At 47.8% G+C, this 18136-nt stretch overlaps 1 protein-coding gene across 1 annotated transcript in view; it reads left to right on the plus strand.

Annotated features, from left to right (window-relative positions):
- The window catches only part of nbeaa (neurobeachin a), a gene marked incomplete at both ends in the record, with an annotated part of 120807 nt that overhangs the window by 49239 nt on the left and 53432 nt on the right, over positions 1 to 18136 (plus strand). Inside the window, 8 exon segments of the mRNA XM_079737547.1 lie at positions 3885 to 4018; positions 4710 to 4818; positions 5991 to 6143; positions 9744 to 9912; positions 15012 to 15091; positions 15511 to 15573; positions 16531 to 16628; positions 17047 to 17139. Of these exon segments, the coding sequence (XP_079593673.1) occupies positions 3885 to 4018; positions 4710 to 4818; positions 5991 to 6143; positions 9744 to 9912; positions 15012 to 15091; positions 15511 to 15573; positions 16531 to 16628; positions 17047 to 17139 (899 nt within the window).

Raw genomic sequence — 18136 nt, forward strand, 5'->3', positions numbered from 1 at the left:
CCAGTTTGCTTGCTTCATCGCTGGCTGCAGCCTGTGGTTTGATGGGCCAATCATAAGGGCCATTTTCTCGCTCTGCTTTTTCATACGGCCTGAAATCAGCAGTACGGAACTTATTAAATCGGTGTATCTGACCGTCTTAGCACTGTGTTTAATTTGTATTCTTCCACCGCCCCCATAAATTCCCATGGGCCTCTGTTTGCTTGCGCATCATTAACTCAAACTAAACCTCCACAAGCATTTTGGCCCCTGTCCTCCGAGCTGCCTCCCTCGCCTGAAGCTGGCGTTCTGGTGAACTCTCTAGAACAACCAGAAGAACATCTGCTCAGCCACATGGGCTTCTGTTGACCCGATCAGAACCCGTTTCAAAGTCCCCTTGTGTTTTAAATCACCCCGTCCATTCTTCGAAGAGAGAGGCACGAATAATAGAAGACAAATGAAGGAGCTGCAAGCTCTAGGTTAATTATGAGAGAAAGAAGGAGCTGATGAGGCAGTACTGTGGCGGTTTGTCTCCATGTTGCCGGGGTACCAGTCAGAACATAGCCTGGTAATGATGAGGGTGAGCAGAATAGTCTAGTCACCGGTCAACATGTGCGGGGCAGATCAATAAACCATAGTAAACCGTTGTTCTATTAACCAAAACAGATAGCTGTGAAATACACAACACAGCGTTTTAGTAGCAGTCAATAAAACAATTATCATAATTGGAGTTCAGAAAAGAAATTCAGTTCAAACAAAAATGAAACCAAAATTAAATGCCCCAAAAAAAGGAACAATTGAGATTCCTTTAGACTCTCAATCTCCGAAAACTAATGAACCACACGTTCTTCTGCAATTCTGTTTCCTGTTTTCCCGTTCCTTGAGTCCAGTCCAGTCATCAGTGCACACGTACCCCCTGCTAGACACTTAGCGTCACGTAGCGTTGTGTCCAGCCATCAGGGTACACTCCCACTGTAATCAAGGTTTAGTATATAATAATGAACGTATTTGGCAGCTATTTCAATGTTTAAACGGCCAAATGAAACCAGAAAGCTCTACCTACTAATAATAGTAGTCGGTAATTTAATAAACATTAAAGGAACAGGTTGCAATGTTTTATTTTATTTTATGGCTTTCTCCATCTGTCCCCCTTAAAAGCGCTTGTGTGACTTTCTTGAATAGCTTTAGTCCTGCCTATAGTTTAAGCAAAGATTTGCACAATGTTCAACCCATCTATTTGCTCATTGTTAAAAGGCTAGCAAGGGGTTTGGATGAAGTGGCGGGAGTGAGTTAAAGCATTTGAGTGGTGTATTCAGTGTTTACATGGGCGTGTGTTAGAGAACCAGAGACAGTTTTAATGCGTTTTAATGACGATGGCTAATGGCAATGCCAGGAGCGAGCTGGCTACAATACAATGCTGCAGTTAATGATGCACCAGATACTTACTTTCTACCCTGATCCCTCAGAATGCACAAAATCCAAAAGTACTGTCTAAACACTGGATTGTTGATGTCTCCCCCCCCCCCCCCCCCCCCCCCCAACTCTAACTTACCTGCATCACCGGACCTCTGCAAGTTTAAAATGTTTGCTTACATCTGAGAAGCCTCACACTTCATATATACCTTAGAGCCCTCAACTCACAGATAATTTAATGTTTTATCCTTAGTTTTTTTACATTAGTGCCTATCTGAACTCAATAATATGGTTAGCCAAGTTAAGTCATCAATTTGCCCCGAGGATGTGATGGCTGTTTGACTTCTTGTCATTACTTAATTAAAAACTGTTTTAGTCTAACTTCACCTTAAAAATATATATATTTAGATCCCGTCCCTCTGAATAATTACAGACCTGACTGATAACCTCCATTTCCATCCAAGATCCCAGAAAAAGCCCCAAAAAAAATAAGCTACCAAATAAGTAGCCCATCTGACAAATAATATTTTTTTGGAAATATTCCAATCTGGCTTTGGATCCCTCCACAGAGGGAGGGAGAAGGAGGCTGCCATTTAGACAGTGTGTAATGAACTCCTGCTTAATGGAGATGCTGGGGAGTGCTCCATCTTAGTTATTTTGAACCTCACAGCTGCCTTCAACATCGTCGATCATAACTTGCTCATTAACTGACAGGAAAGGCAGGCAGGTATCACTGATGTGTCCTTAAACTAGTTCTGGTCCTGCTTATTTAATAGATGCCTCTCTATGGCAATGGCTGGCTCAGTTTTCCACTCCCCACAGACATACTCCATGGGGTCCCACAGGGTTCAATTCTAGGTCCCAATTTTCTCTCAGTGTCATCATCCGCAGATATAACGTCCAGTTTCACTGTCATGGCGATGACACACAGCTTTACATTTGGGCCGGTGTCCAGTCTAATAAAGCAGCCCTCCACAAGTGTAATAAAATACTGGATGTCTGGCAACCTTTGCCAATTAAACCATCCAAAAACTGACGTCATTGTACTTGGTTTAAGGCAGAGAAAACTTGAAAAAGAAACTTGGAGAACTCATGTATCCTATTTTATATTTCTATCTTTTTTTTCCTCCCCCCAAAATCCGGAGAAACTCATCCATGCGTCTAGTTCCTCCTGCCTTGACGATGGTAGCCCCCTGTATGCCTGTCATATTCAGAAATCAAACCACCACATTCAGTTAGTCCAAAATGCTGCACCTCGGCTATTACTTCAATCTGAAACTTTAACCGTATCCCCATTTTTCAGCAGATTATTTTAGAATTTATATTTTAATTATTTTTACTAGTTTTAAGGCCAGGCATTGGCTGGCCCCTCCCTATAGTTCTGGTCTTCTATCCTATGAGCCTTGACGCAGGCTGACGTCCATTGATAGGGCGTGGCATGCCAGTCCACAATCTAGGATCACAACCACAGCGGACAACAAGGCCTTTGCTGTTTTTTGCTGTTTCCGAGACTTTGGATCAATCTACCAGAGAAGTTAAGGCTTGCAAAGTCTGGTCCCCATCGCATTTAACCTCTTCAGACACATCTGTTCAGGAACATTTGGTGTGTGGTATTTTACCTGTGTGTGTGTTTTGTAATTGCTGCTGTGAGGCAGTGTGATACCTTTTCATCGGGTGATGTGTTTCCTGTTTGGGGGTCTGTATTGACTGCTGTGAGGCACTTTGTTTCCTGTGTCTGAAAAAAGTGCGGTAAAGTTATTATTTTTTGATTTGTGTTCCAATATGTTTCATATTTGGCAACCCGGGGTACTTGGAGAATAGTGAATCATAACACACAGGCCAAAACAAGAACCAGCATTCCCTCCAGGAACGGAACATTTCAAAGGAGAGCATCCTGGCTGCAGCAGTGTTGTCGGGAACGCCAGCGATTCAACTTGGTGTGTTTCCTTCGTGTTACAAAGCTCTTTTTAACAAAAGAACATACATCAGGCGTTTTGGGACAGGGAGAAAAGTATCTTTTAATGTGGACATGAAAACCACAGCATCCACTGTGATCAGAGGACGTATCAGACGGTTTAATGGTAATGCAACCTTAAAGTCAAGATGTTCCCCTGTTCAAGGACAAGGCCGGTGTGAGGTAGTGTGCTTGTTGGCATGCATGCTGATGCCCTGATGCTCACAAACAAGGCTCACTGACACACTGCCTTGTGTTTGTGTGTGTGTGTGTGTGTGTATGTATGTGTTTGTGAGTGTGTGTGCCTGTGTGATTGTTTATCTTTGTGTGTGTGTGTGTGTGTGTATTTGTGTCATCGTATGTGTCTGCATGTGCGCGCGCGCGTGTGTGTGTATGTATGTGTTTGTGAGTGTGTGTGCCTGTGTGATTGTTTATCTTTGTGTGTGTGTGTGTGTATGTGTGTCATTGTGTGTGTATGCGTGTGCGCGCGTGTGTGTGTGTGTGTGTGCGTGTGTGTGTGTGTGCGTGCGTGGTTTCCCAGGACGTGAAGGCCATCGTGACCCACTCCATCCACAGTGCCATCCACTCCATCGGGGGCATCCAGGTCCTGTTTCCCCTGTTCTCCCAGCTGGACTACCGGCAGCTCAACGACAGCTCCGTGGACACCAGCGTCTGGTCAGCCCCAGCACTGTCTCGTTACTGCTAGCATCGCGCTAATTAAGCGAACCAAACACTGTCTAATTAGCTCTAGCATCGAGCTAATTAAGCTAAACAAACACTGTCTAGTTAGCACTAGCATTAAGCAAACCAAACACTGTCTAGTTAGCGCTAGCATCGAGCTAATTAAGCTTACCAAACACTGTCTAGTTAGCGCTAGCGTCAAGCATATTTAGCTAACAAAACACTGTCTAGTTAGCGCTAGCCTCGAGCTAATTAAGCTAAACAAACACTGTCTAGTTAGCGCTAGCATCAAGCTCATTAAGCTAACCAAACACTGTCTAGTTAGCGCTAGCCTCGAGCTAATTAAGCTAGCCAAACACTGTCTAGTTAGCGCTAGCCTCGAGCTAATTTAGCTAACCAAACACTGTCTAGTTAGCGCTAGCCTCGAGCTAATTAAGCTAACCCGACCGGGCCAAGCGGTACCAAGCACAGCTTATGGAAGCGAATGAAATATGGAAATGAAGCCCCTGATTTGGCCGCTTGTCAACACATCGTGCTTTGTGCCGATCGGGGGAACAATCACTTTGATACAGAAAGTGGACAGAAAATGTAACCGAATACAGGAATGAGAAAACAAAATGCTAATTTACTGTTTGTGTGTGTGCGTGGGTTTGTCTGTGTGTGCATGTGTATGTGTGTGCTACAGTGCTACGTTGCTAGCCTTCCTGGTGGAGCTTCTGAAGAGCTCGGTGGCCATGCAGGAACAGATGCTGGGAGGGAAAGGCTTCCTCGTGATTGGCTACCTGCTGGAGAAGGTCTGTATCTGCCTGCAGTGATGGCTGTTCCTTTACATCTTAACACGGGAGCTCTCACAGGAACTCCGCTTCTATAACTCAGCATCCGTCTCATGCCTGAAGCGGTGATTCTACTTGTCTTATTGTGTATGCAGTATATCTTCGGCAGGGGCGTAGGAATGAGTTTAACATTGGGGGGGACACATATCGGAAACCTCACAGATCCGGTATAATTTTTAGGTGGGACAAATGCGCCTGTCTCCGATATTGGAGGGGACACGTCCCCTCCGTCCCCCCCGGTTCCTACGCCCTTGATCTTCTGTATTTCTTTTGTCGGTTTGTAAAGAATATTTAAATGTTTTGACCTTTTTCGTTTCATTCTTATTTCCATCGAGTACTTTCTGTTCAGACGCCCTAATTCCCTGTCTCGGATGAATAGAGTACATTTTATTCGATGTTATGTTGTCGTTAGATATTTCTTTGTTTCCCTCTCTCTGCGAGGCTCTTGGTCGGATATTTCGTTTTTTGTTACGTGGATGATTTTCAGGAAGGTTTCGTTATGGCGATGTGGAGATGAGAAGCCTTCAAATGATTGACAAACAGTTTAGTGGCCCGGCTAATAAATGATATTGAAATAGGCAGCGTGGTAATCGTAAGTAATTCTGTGTCACTTTGATTTGACTGCGAGAGATCCCTTTGAAAAGCTAGACGGGCAAAGGCAGACCCCGATATAGAAAATCTACAAGCTCTCTTTAAAGTGCTTTTGGATATTTAATATGTGAAACCGTCTGGCAGAACGGTTTAATATTAAAAGCACTTTGTCACAACTCCACAGGCTCTAATGTAATCTCACTCAGCACAAATCAGCATCTTCCACCAACACTGGCGAACTTAGTCCAAACCAAATAGGCTAAATTCGTAAAACTAAATTACTAACTAAACTAAATTCGTAATTCCTTTACGTGCTATAAAGTGAAAAATATCTATAATAATAATCAAACACATAAATAATAAATATATAACCCAATAAATGATAATCAAAAAGAACAATAAAAATGCGTCACGAAACAATGACGTATCTCTCGTTTAAACAGAAGCGTTTTTTGTTGTTGGGTCGAAAGAGTTGCCACGGTGACGGTTGTTTAGTGACGTCACTTCCTGTTGTCACTTCCTGTTGCCCGCCCCCCCTCCAGTCGTCCCGGGTGCACATCACCAGGGCGGTGCTGGAGCAGTTCCTGTCCTTCGCCAAGTACCTGGACGGCCTGCCCCACGGCGCGCCGCTGCTCAAGCAGCTGTGTGACCACGTCCTCTTCAACGCCGCCATCTGGATCCACACCCCCGCCAAGGTCAGCCACCGCACCTACAACCCTGCACCACCACCTCAATCACCCCCAGCACCTCCACCTCTGTTCCTTATGCATGGGCCGCATACGTGTGTGTGTGTGTGTGTGCATCGTGTTTGTGTGGGTACCACTTTGGTATAGTTTTAGTGTGTGTGTGGGTTTGTGTGCGTGACTGTGCTTCTGTGTGTGTGTGTGTGTGTGTGTGTGCTTGAGTGTGTGTGTGTGTGCGAGTGTGCGCGTGTGCGCACGTACGTGTGTTGTGCCTTTGTGAGTGGGTACCACTTTGGATAGTTTCGATTGTGTCTGTATGTGTGTGTGTGTGTGTGCATCATGTTTGTGTGGGTACCACTTTGGTATAGTTTTAGTGTGTGTGGGTTTGTGTGCGTGACTGTGCTTCTGTGTGTGTGTGTGCTTGAGTGTGTGTGTGTGTGTGTGTGTGCGCGTGTGTGCGCGCACCCTGTCTCTGAGGATACTACCATGGTATAGTTTTGAGTGTGAAAGTCTGTGTGTGTATCATTGTCTGTAAATGTTTCCAATTTCCTTTGGAAATGGGAGGCGGAACGCCGTACACCTCACCGGGGGAAAGTGTGCGTTATGAACAGAGAGGAAAGGGGAGAGCATGTAGAACGACGCGGAGAGAGATGGACTGAAACAGGCCATATTCTGAATTCTCTTAGTATGAAGGAGAGATCTGTCAGGGGAGTTCCTGTCAGACACAGAGGAGGGAGGAGGAAACAATGCTATTCTCCCTCAAGGGCAGGACATGTATTCCATGAAAGACCTATTGTCTAAATGCAGAATCCTAGCATACAATATCAACCGTTATATGCAGTCGCAGAGCTTTACGGTCGTATCATTCGGAAAACTTTACTTTTGTTGAATCACCAGGTATGCAGACCAGGATTAAGATTAACTATAAATACCCTCACATCAGGAACAACAGTCTATACTGGTTTTCACGACCAGTTGTGCGGCCTCACTGGTCCACGTTCCATGGCAGACGTTTTGGTTGTAAAGCAGCAGATTGGGATCGCGTTACAGTGGAAACAAGTCCACTGACAGCTCGCCAACAGACAACGGCCCAGCGAATGCCATTCCTCGTCATTCCGATGCTATCCAAGCTTAAAAATAGCTCTCTGGTTAGCCGTGGCCACAGTTTTACAGTAGTACATATGAAATAATGATCGGAAATCATATTAATTGGATCGAAAGTGCCTTTGAAGGTACCCTAAGAGGCTGGTCCTTAAGATAAGATATATATGATATACATAATATACATCAGCGGGTGGGGTGAGAACACAATTCATAGTGAAACAAAGATAGGGTTTATGTGGCACGGTGGGCTTTGAGCATTTTCAATCCATCTATCGGTCTGTCTGTGCATCTATCTCGCTCTATCTATGCAGATATCTGTCCATCGGTCTATCTATATCTATCTCTCTCTCTCTCTCTCTCTCTCTCTCTCTCAGTCTATCTATCTATCTATCTATCTATCTATCTATCTATCTATCTATCTATCTATCTATCTATCTATCTATCTATCTATCTATCTATCTATCTATCTTTTTATCTATCTGTCTTGCTCTATCCCTTTTAGTCTTTATATATCTATCCATGTATCCATCTATGTGTCTATCTCACTATTCCATTCCTCAGTTCACTCTTTCCTTCTGTCTCCCTGTAAGTCTCTCTCCCTGTCTCTCCATGTCTCTCTCGCTCTGAACTAGATGTGAGTATATGTGGCATCCCTGCTGGGTCCGTCAGTTCCGTACTTCAATTATTTTCTTCACTTCCTGCCTCCCTGTCTCCTCCCCTGTGCCCCTGCGCCGTGATTGGCTCCTGGGGGGGAAACGGTGCGACTCTCCATTGGAGAAAACACAACCTGGCAGCTGCTGCTGCCAGGGTGAGATTGAGGGAGGGATGGAGAGGGAGGGAGGGAGGAAGGAAGGAAGAGAGAGAGAGTCTCTTGATAGTTGACCTCAGCGTTCCCACTGAGCCACGTTGACCTTAGGTAACCCTCCGCCATCGGACAGATAGAGTCTGAAGCACTGGGAGGCTAGTGGCTGGTAACCAGAGGATACTGGGAGAAGGCTTTCTACTCCTCTTGATCACGACGACGTAATGGCCTGTCACAGTTTGACTGCGGTTAACTCTCTTGGATTTACCACCGCATCCAGTTAACTTTATTAAACCCAGAGTGTTGAAGGTCTTCGCAGGCCCCCCCGAGTTCAGAAGACAGTCCACACCACCAAGCAGCCCACAAAATGGAAGAAGGGAGGCACACAGAGTCAGGGATAGGTCAGGGGTTACGGAGGGGTCGTGGAATGCAGGGCTGCATGTAAACCCAACGAGGCAATCACAGGGGGCCCGAACATTATGTAATCTTTTAATCTCATTTCTCCTCCAGATTCCTTCCCTGACTGGGCCTCATTATAGTTCCTGTACTCCCCCCCCCCCACCCCCCCCCTGCCCTGACCATGCAAATCCACCTCTAAGAGTCTTATCAATCGCTAATTAATTCATGTTGATTTCGGCAACAAAAAAACAACCCCCAAATAAAAAAAAACAGTAAAAGCCTAATCACAGACTTTCTCTGTTTTCTCTCTGCCCCCGGACAAAACAATTATCAAACCACATTCTCGCAATCTTGGCTTTTGTCCTGCGCGCCTCACGCAAAGGTACAGCACACGTCGGCTGTTTGGGTCAATGTGTTGGAGCGCGGTGAGCCAGGCAGCTGGGCCTTGCGTTGAACGTGAATACAAACGACGATGGACAGCTCTCCTCTGTGCGCCCCCTCTTCACGCCGCCTCTCATGCCATTGACCCGCCGCCCTGGTGGCGTTCACACGTTGCCCGCCAGGTTCGGTCGGTGGAGTCCCCACCGTGCCCGGGATGTCCTCGTAATGTAATCAAGGCCATTGAAGACGGCCCCTGCCCTCTCCGTTCTTACCGGTGCGGTGCCGCGCTGGCTGCGGTTCCGTGGCCGCTTCTCCTTAATTCGGGCGATTAGATTCGGACGCCTCTCCGGGCCGGGGCCCTGAATGGTGCCTGGGTAAACGCTGAGCCCGTTGACACTGTTCCTTGATTAGGGCGAGAGTAAGGCGAACGAGGTGGTGGAGGCCTGCCATCAGTGGACGTTCGATTTGGCCACTCTGTTTAAGTGTGTGTGTGTGTGTGTGGGGGGGTGTTTGTGTGTGTTTTTGTCAGTTTTTTTTGTGTGTTTGTGTTTGCGTGTGTTTCCGTTTGTGTGTGTGTATGTGTGTCCAGGGGGGGTTTGTGTGTATGAGTGTGTTTGTGTTTGCGTGTGTTTCCGTTTGTGTGTGTGTATGTGTGTCCAGGGGGGTTTGTGTGTATGAGTGTGTTTGTGTGTGTGTGTGCATGTGTCTGTGTGTGTGCGTGTTTGTGTGTGTGTGTGTGTGTGTGTGCATGGATGTTACATATGCATTCATATACGGTTTAAATTGCTTTCTGTGTTTTTGTATTATCTGGATATGACACGTTTCCATGTGTTAATATTTGGATGTTTGCTCTTCTGTGTGTGTGTGTGTGTGTGTGTGCGTGTGTGTGTGTGCGTGTGTGTGTGTGTGTGTGTTTCGGCACGCAGGTCCAGCTCTCCCTGTACACATACCTGTCGTCCGAGTTCATCGGCACGGCGACCATCTACACGACCATCCGGCGCGTGGGCACGGTGCTACAGCTCATGCACACGCTCAAGTACTACTACTGGGCCAGCAGCCCCCTGGAGGGCAGTGGCATCACGCCCAAGGGCCTCGGTACGCACGCACACACACACACAGAGACACACACACACACACACAGAGACACATACACACATACACACACACACACATAGAGACACACACACATAGACACACACACACACACACACACACAGAGACACACACAGAGACACACACACACATAGACACACACACACACACACACACAGAGACACACACACACATAGACAGACACACACACACACACACACATAGAGACACACACACACATAGACAGACAGACACACACACACACACACAGACACACACACACAGAGACACATACACACATACACACACACACATAGAGACACACACACATAGACACACACACACACACACACACACAGAGACACACACAGAGACACACACACACATAGACACACACACACACACACACACAGAGACACACACACACAGACAGACACACACACACACACACAGAGACACACACACACATAGACAGACACACACACACACACACACACACACAGAGACACACACACACACAGAGACAGACACACACACACACACAGAGACACACACACACACATACATAGAGACACACACACACACACACATAGACACACACACACATAGAGACACACACACACATATAGAGAGACACACACACACAAACACACAGACACACACACATACACAGACAGACAGACAGACAGACAGACAGACAGACAGACAGACAGACAGACAGACAGACAGACACACAGACATGCACACACACACACACACACACACATAGAGACAAACACACACACAGAGACACACAGAGACACACACTCACACATACACAGACACACACTCACACATACAGTCACGCACACACACATACAGACACACACACAAACACACACAAATAAATGAAGACATACACAAACACACATACAGACACGCACATACAGACACACAGACACAAACAAACATGCATGAAGACACATAGACACGCACACTCACACAAACACACACAGACATGCACACGGGCATAATTTCAAGCTGCATACAAACAAACAAACACAAACAGAAGTGAACCTTCACCACAATCTATAGGGTAATTATTTGTGGGAAGTGTAATTAAAGTAATTATTATAATTTTATTCATTACTTTATTTCAGTGTGTCTATATCTGTATCTATATATAGACACACACCAACCAAACAACTCTGCTGGACTTGGATGTCAGTTTGGCATAAATTAAGAAGGAACAAAATGGAAGGTCGGGGAGAGAGAGAGAGAGAGAGAGAGAGAGAGAGAGAGAGAGAGAGAGAGAGAGAGAGAGAGAGAGAGAGAGAGAGAGAGAGAGAGAGAGAGAGAGAGAGAGAGAGAGAGAGAGAGAGAGAGAGGCAACATCAGAAACCTGAAAGCCTCTTTCGTCTTGAAGTAGCTTTCCTCTCAGCGTATGGAAAAAGAAGCCCAGCCCTGTTTCCATCCATGCGTCGACGTGGAATTGTGTTCAGGGGTCCGTGTAATACTCTATTATTACTACTCCTCTCCCACTCTGCTCCTTCTACACCTTATTTATTGACTTCTAAGCCTTCATTGCCACGAGAAGGCCTTGACGGCATTCGTACTTGAGAGGAGAGTACGGGCCAGAGGGATTATATGTGTCAGCCGCGCCAGAGCCGCGTCTCTACCGCCCTACAGTAGCTGTCATTCAGAGACCTGAACAGAAAGGTTAATTCTGTAGTTCGGAGATGGAAACGTACATTAGCAAGCTCACAAAGGATGTTTTTGGGGGATCAAAAGAAAGACGCTGAATAACATGTTAATAACATTGCGTTTAACCATTGTGCGTGCGTGACGCAGTATCATCATGCGCGTACATAGGATATATATTTTATTGAAACAGCGATCCACTGAATCACAGGAGTGCCATGTTAAAACAACCGCTCAACCCGCACGTCAATTAAGGTAATAAATTTGTGAGCAAGCTCTCGAAATTAATCAACCCTCCTCCTCTTTGGCGGACCGACTCCCCCCCCCCGGCTCAGGGCTCAGGGCTCAGGATACGCTTCCCCCGGTTGCCATGGCAACAGCGACGTGATTGATGGATCTAAGGGAGCCTTTGGAATTTTTAATCAAAGTCTGGCGGCCGCCCTTCTGTATGTGGATGTGGATGCTGTTTGCCTTGCTGGCTATAGTGCTAATAGAAGTGCTGCTGGTACTGGCGGTAATTAGCGCCAGCGATGAGCTAATGGCGGGACAAAGGCAACGGATGAGCTTGTTACGGTTTTGAAGTCCGCCCTTCGCCGCACTCTTCCACGGTGAGTGTGTGATTTGCATTGATGAGCCACATCTTTATTTATGAATCTGATCTTTTTTGAAGACAAAACAAAACGACCCAGTGGGTACTCATATATTTTTAACGGGTTGGATTCCCCCTCAGCCCAGAAAAAAAAGCTGTGCTTTCGACACGCTGCTTCAAAGGGCCGACGGTTCGAGCCGATGATGAACGAGCACTTTGATTTGATTCCAGTGGTTGAATCTCCTCCGCCTCTTCCCTCCCTAGCCTAACCTTTCGCCTTGCGCAACGCACGCACACGCACTCACGCACTCACGCGCTCACGCCAAGCAAAAGCCACCGGACTGAGCGCGACTCGCCGGCGTATCCCCGTGGGTTTAACCGCGTCCCCGTGACTCGCGTGAGTAACGACGTGTGACCGGCGCAAACAGCAGATGTTGACGAGCAAGCGAGCGCGCTAGACCGCGGCTGATCGATGGGAGCCCGCGTCCCGCGGTCGGGGCTTTAAGTGGCTTCATTGGGGTCCTCCGACGGGCTGCCGTTCAGTTCTCATACGGGATATGAATAAAACATGAAAAGTACTATCCCAATCCGATGACGAAAGAAAGGGAACATGGGAACGGACACACACGCACGCCCCACACACACCGTCACCGGGGGAGACCACGGGAAAGGTGTGGGATTAAATATCACTGAAACTGCATTGTCATGCCAGAGATGGTTGAATGCGTAGGTTTCTCTCTATCTCTCTCTCTCTCTTGCTCTCTCTCAGTCTCCCACCCTAGCTCTCTGTCTCTCGCTCTTGATGTCTCTCTCTCTCTCTCTGGCGCTGGCTCTCTCTGTGTGTCTCTCTCTCCCTGCCTCTCTCTCTCTATCTCTGGCACTGCCTCTCGCTGTCTCTCTCTCTCTCTCTCTCTCTCTCTGGCGCTGCCTCTCTCTCTCTCTCGCGCTCTCGCTCTCGCTCTCTCTCTCTCTCTCTCTCTGTCTTTCTGCCCCACTGCGTTCTCTTTGAAAGGCCGCCCTGCTAAGCCTCCTCCCACACACTCGCTATTCCCAAAAACGGTAAACTGCCGTCGGTAAAAAAATGTGATTTACTCACCAGTCACTCGGCGCTGGACCGCCGCGGTGCTCTTTACCCTGGTCTGAGGGCTGAGATGGCCTCAGAGGCCTGAGGAAAAACACTTAACTCAACGAAATAAGACGTTGAATACATTATTATTTCTGAACAGGAGACCGCCGCCATGAGTGACAGATCTTTGCTATGGACGCTATTTGTAATTTAATGTTTTAATTGGGAGCAACAGTCTCTTATTCGATTTTGGTGATTTATTTAGTCACTAGCCGTGTAATTAAAGCAGGCTCAGGCCTTCAGGTTGAGTCAAGACCTTCCTCACGCCGTCAGGGTTTAGTCCTCCATAATGACCAGCTCGGTGTGCATCATCCCTGACTTAGTAAAGCTTAACGTACACGACGTGAAATGCACGTGCAGGGGAAACCCATCGGGCATTTGAAAAGGATACGACCGACTTTCAAGGTGACCGGAGAATCGGCTTCTTCTGACATCAAAAGTGGGCGTCTCCGCCTAGGTGTATGACGGATAGATGAGCAACATTTAATAATACGTTTGCTACAGTCCACTGGGTAGGCTGGTAGACTGATCTATCCAGCACACATCTAGGTGGACACGCACAGTTGTGATGTCAGAAGAGGCAGATTTTCAAATGGCTCGTAATGGCTAATCACACTCGCACCTGGTGGTATAATATAACTTTAAAGCAACGCCTTGAGGAACTACATCCGCCCCCCCCCCCCCCCCCCCAAAAAAAAAAAAGACCCTCTTTGACCTGCGTCAAAAACACATAACGCGGCGAGAAATCAGGCTTTCATCTCTCCGATGCGTCCTTCCGTACCTGACGTGCGTGCAGAGAAAAAACGCCTGCATGAATGAAAGGGATATGCAATATTCATCCCCGGTGGGAGATTTATGTCGGGAGGAGGAGTGGCGCGGAATTTTAAGATGGCGCCGGTGCCTCCTGGTGTGTGCCGTTCCAGGTCGGCGTTTAGCAGTAACTCAGGAGCGACGGAAGAGGCCACGGGCATAAATCTATTAAATCATCATTTAGATGTCTGGCTTTCACTCAGCAGGAAAGCAATGAGGCCGTCTTTATGTATGTCTCTGTTGTTGTTGGCGTTTTGAGGTGAAGGCGAATCGGCTAATTAACGCGCGCGGCTGACAGCGGCCTTTCACCTGATTAACCTTGTTACGTGATATGTTGGATATAAGGTGTACAGACGTCACATGTGGTTATGTTTGAGCAGTACTTAACAAGGTTTTTGATCTCTTGATGATTGTGTGTGTGTGCGTGTGTGTGAGTTCTGAACATTTGCGTGTACTCCACGCGTGCCTAAAGCTCTCCGCCAAACAAACATCTCATTTATTCGACTTGATTAGCGTTCGCCGGAGAGAATGCGGGCCGTGAATGCATGCAGTCGCTGGTTATCACGCATTTGCATGGAGTTAACATTGAACAATACATTTATTGTTGTGGTGAGTGCCGGCACTTCGAAGTGCACTGTCACAGTCGGAAACAAGAGAGAGATGAAAAGGAGGGGGAAAGAAAGCGTGAGCGCGTGAGCGAATGCGTGTAGGGGGGGAGGGCCCACTGCTTCAAGTTAAGTGGCGAATCATTTTGAATAATGTTGGCAGAAAGCACTGTCTACTCCACATGCCAGTAAGCAACTCTAGTCAGAGTAACCGACCGCGACCCAGTGGTAAGCGTCCTGTTCATTACCACAGCTCATCCGTTGTCTGTGTGTATCTGTGTTTGTCTCACAGACGGGCCACGGCCGACCCAGAAGGAGATCATCTCCCTGCGGGCGTTCATGCTCCTCTTCCTCAAGCAGCTCATCCTGAAGGTACACTGCCTACCCTCCCTCCTGACAGGCCCCCTTTCCTTTGCCACTTATTTTGTACAAAGTGCCACCGGTAGACTTGTGCGCATCACCGAACGCTCCCCTGCACGGGGGCGGGGGGGGGGGGGGGCACAGAGCCACACACTGCCTGCCTGCCTGCCTGCCTACCTGCCTGTCTGTCAGTGTGTGGGTGTGTGCTTTGAATACCGGTCCTTGTCACAGCAGAGCCGCACACGCGAGATGCATCCAGCCCTCCGTCTCCCTCTCAGTGCTTCAAAGGCTGCGGTGGATGGAACCGCTTCACCTCGGGGTGGAAAACGGTTTCATGTGAATGTAAATGTTTGAGGTGTCTGCTGTAGGGCCCCAGTGACGCCGGCTCGTGGGGGCTGCTGTTGTGGTTTATTTTTTTTCTCTTCCTCCAGGATCGAGGCGTGAAGGAGGATGAGCTGCAGAGTATTCTGAACTACCTGTTGACTATGCATGAGGTAAACACCGCACCCCCCCACACACACACACACACACACACACACACAGTAACCTGTGACTTGTCACCCACTGGGAGAAAACATGGCAGGCAGGAGAGATAAGACATGACAGGGAGAGGCTACAAAAGAAGTGAGGGAGGTTGAGATGGTGGAAAATTGGTGCCTTTGAAAAACCGAAAGAGAGAGAGAGGGAGAGAGAGAGAGTCCTGCTGCTGTGGTCTCCTACATTCAACTAGCATAATGGATCAGGGAGAGAGAGAGAGAGAGAGAGAGATGAAAAGTGGTGCCGCAGCCGCCGACTAAACGTATATGTAGATGACGACGCCACTTAAACAAGTTGCCGGTAACGCTCATCCTCCACGCTGCTGTGACAGCCGGGAGAATAGCATAACAACGAGGCGGTGCGGCCCACTCTTCTGCAGCAATTACCTTGTGTCAACTCTGCCTATTCACACTCCAGACCAGCATCACCTGTTCCCTTTGAATCTAACTATCTCTCTCTCTCTCTCTCTCTCTCTCTCTCTCTCTCTCTCTCTCTCTCTCTCTCTGTCTCTCTCTCTCTGTGTCTCGCTCTCTCTGTCTCGCTTTCTCTCTCTCTCTCTCTCTGTCTCTCTGTGTCTTGCTCTCTCTCTCTCTCTCTCTCTCTGTGTCTCTGTCTCTGTCTCGCTCTCTCTCTGTCTCTGTCTCTCTCTCTCTCTCTCTCTCTGTCTCTCGCTCTCTCTCTGTCTCTCTCTCTCTCTCTCTCTCTCTCTCTCTCTCTGTGTCTCGCTATCGCTCTCTCTTTCTCTCCCTCGGCCTCTCTCTAAACCTTTTCCTTTCTCCCTGCTCCGTTCTTCCCTCCCGTTACAATTACAATTTTCCCAATCACACGCACCTCTCTCGTCTCTCTCTGATGATCTGTTCCACCCTCCTCCCTCTCTCCCCCTCCCTCCCCTGGTCTGGTTACCGTGCCGACAGGATGAGAACATCCATGACGTGCTCCAGTTGCTGGTGGCTCTGATGTCGGAGCACCCGGCCTCCATGATCCCTGCCTTCGACCAGCGCAACGGCATCAGGTGGGCAACGCAACACAAACACAAGTCACACTATACATTTGTGAAATGATTTAAGGTCACATTTTAACATTTTAACATTTACAAATAAAAAGCTAGTTATTCTTATCTGATTCGCAATATACATGGGCACAAACGCACGTACACAAAACACTCTAACATACTACCTCACTCTCACTCTCTATCACATTCACTCTCACACACACCACAAATCACATACCACAGACAGACACACACACAGTCAGCCAGACACACACACACTCACACACACACAAAACCTTTTAGCGTCGTTTTAATTGAAAGCGTTGTGTTTCGTTGGCCTGTCGCGATGAATAATCCTCTAACTCTGGTGCATTTCTTTGCTCTCACTCTCACTTAGCGTTGGATTGTACAGTAATGGAGCGCCTGATGTTGCTTGCAGGGTGATCTGCAAGCTGCTGGCATCCAAGAGTGAGAGCATCAGAGTCCAAGCCCTCAAAGTCCTGGGCTACTTCCTCAAGCACCTCGGGCACAAGTCAGTATCCCAGCATGCACTCTGTACTCCTAAACTAGCAGTGTTAACGCACCATGGAAACACAGTGTTACCTGTGAACACCGTGGCATCCCTGTAGCGACCCCCTCGGCTCGACGGGTTAAAGGGACGGCCTCAAGACGGGTGGCCAAAGCCTGATGAAACTGGATTTAAAAAAATAGATTGAATATAAAGGAAGAAATGTTTGGCACGTTTTGCAAGTTATGCATGCTATTTCGTTTTTGTCACGGCAGTTTGGATTCCGGTCTTTGATTACACAGACCAGCAGGCCTACTAAGTGGGACTTAAAGCCATTCCTTTCTGAGTTGTTTTGCTTCGCTGCGACCTGGTAATCACAGGCGTGTGACAACAAGCGTGCAAAGGTTCTTATCCCGGAGTGCGTGTCTGCTCCCGCTGCCAAGAGGCTAATGAGCAGGCTATCGTTTGACACGTTCTGGATGGGGACTGTTCTCATTAGAGCGTTTTCTATTATAGAATTATCCGCAATACTCATCAAACTCCCATGCCTTAAAACTAACGATCACCAAAATAAGCACCCTTATGAGATGCATATCTCACACATGAGAAATACATATCTCAGGAGCCGAACCGACTGCTAAGCGTTTCCGCGGTGATTCCACGGGGAGTTTAACACGATTAGCGTTGTGTTAGCGTTGCAGCCGTTGTCATGTCGACATCGTTCGCTCTCGGTCATTGATACGGTGAGCGGTTAGCGGTTGGCGGCGCTCGCCAAGCCCGCCCGTAATAAATGATCAGAAGGGAACAGCTTTTCAGACGTGCTCGGAGCCCAGTGGCCACGTTAATGTCAGCCGGCCATATGGTCCTGTGGCTCGCTGAATATAGTCTGGGCGGCGCTGGCGACGGCGCGTTGACGCTGTTCATTTGCATCCCCTTTAAAGCCTGATGATAGCGGACAGGCCCCGCAGGGCTCTGCTGTCACAGCGCTCCAAAACACCACGGCTAAGACAGTGACAATGCA

Source organism: Pollachius pollachius (assembly GCF_949987615.1).
Source record: "Pollachius pollachius genome assembly, chromosome: 6".
Lineage (NCBI taxonomy): Eukaryota > Metazoa > Chordata > Actinopteri > Gadiformes > Gadidae > Pollachius > Pollachius pollachius.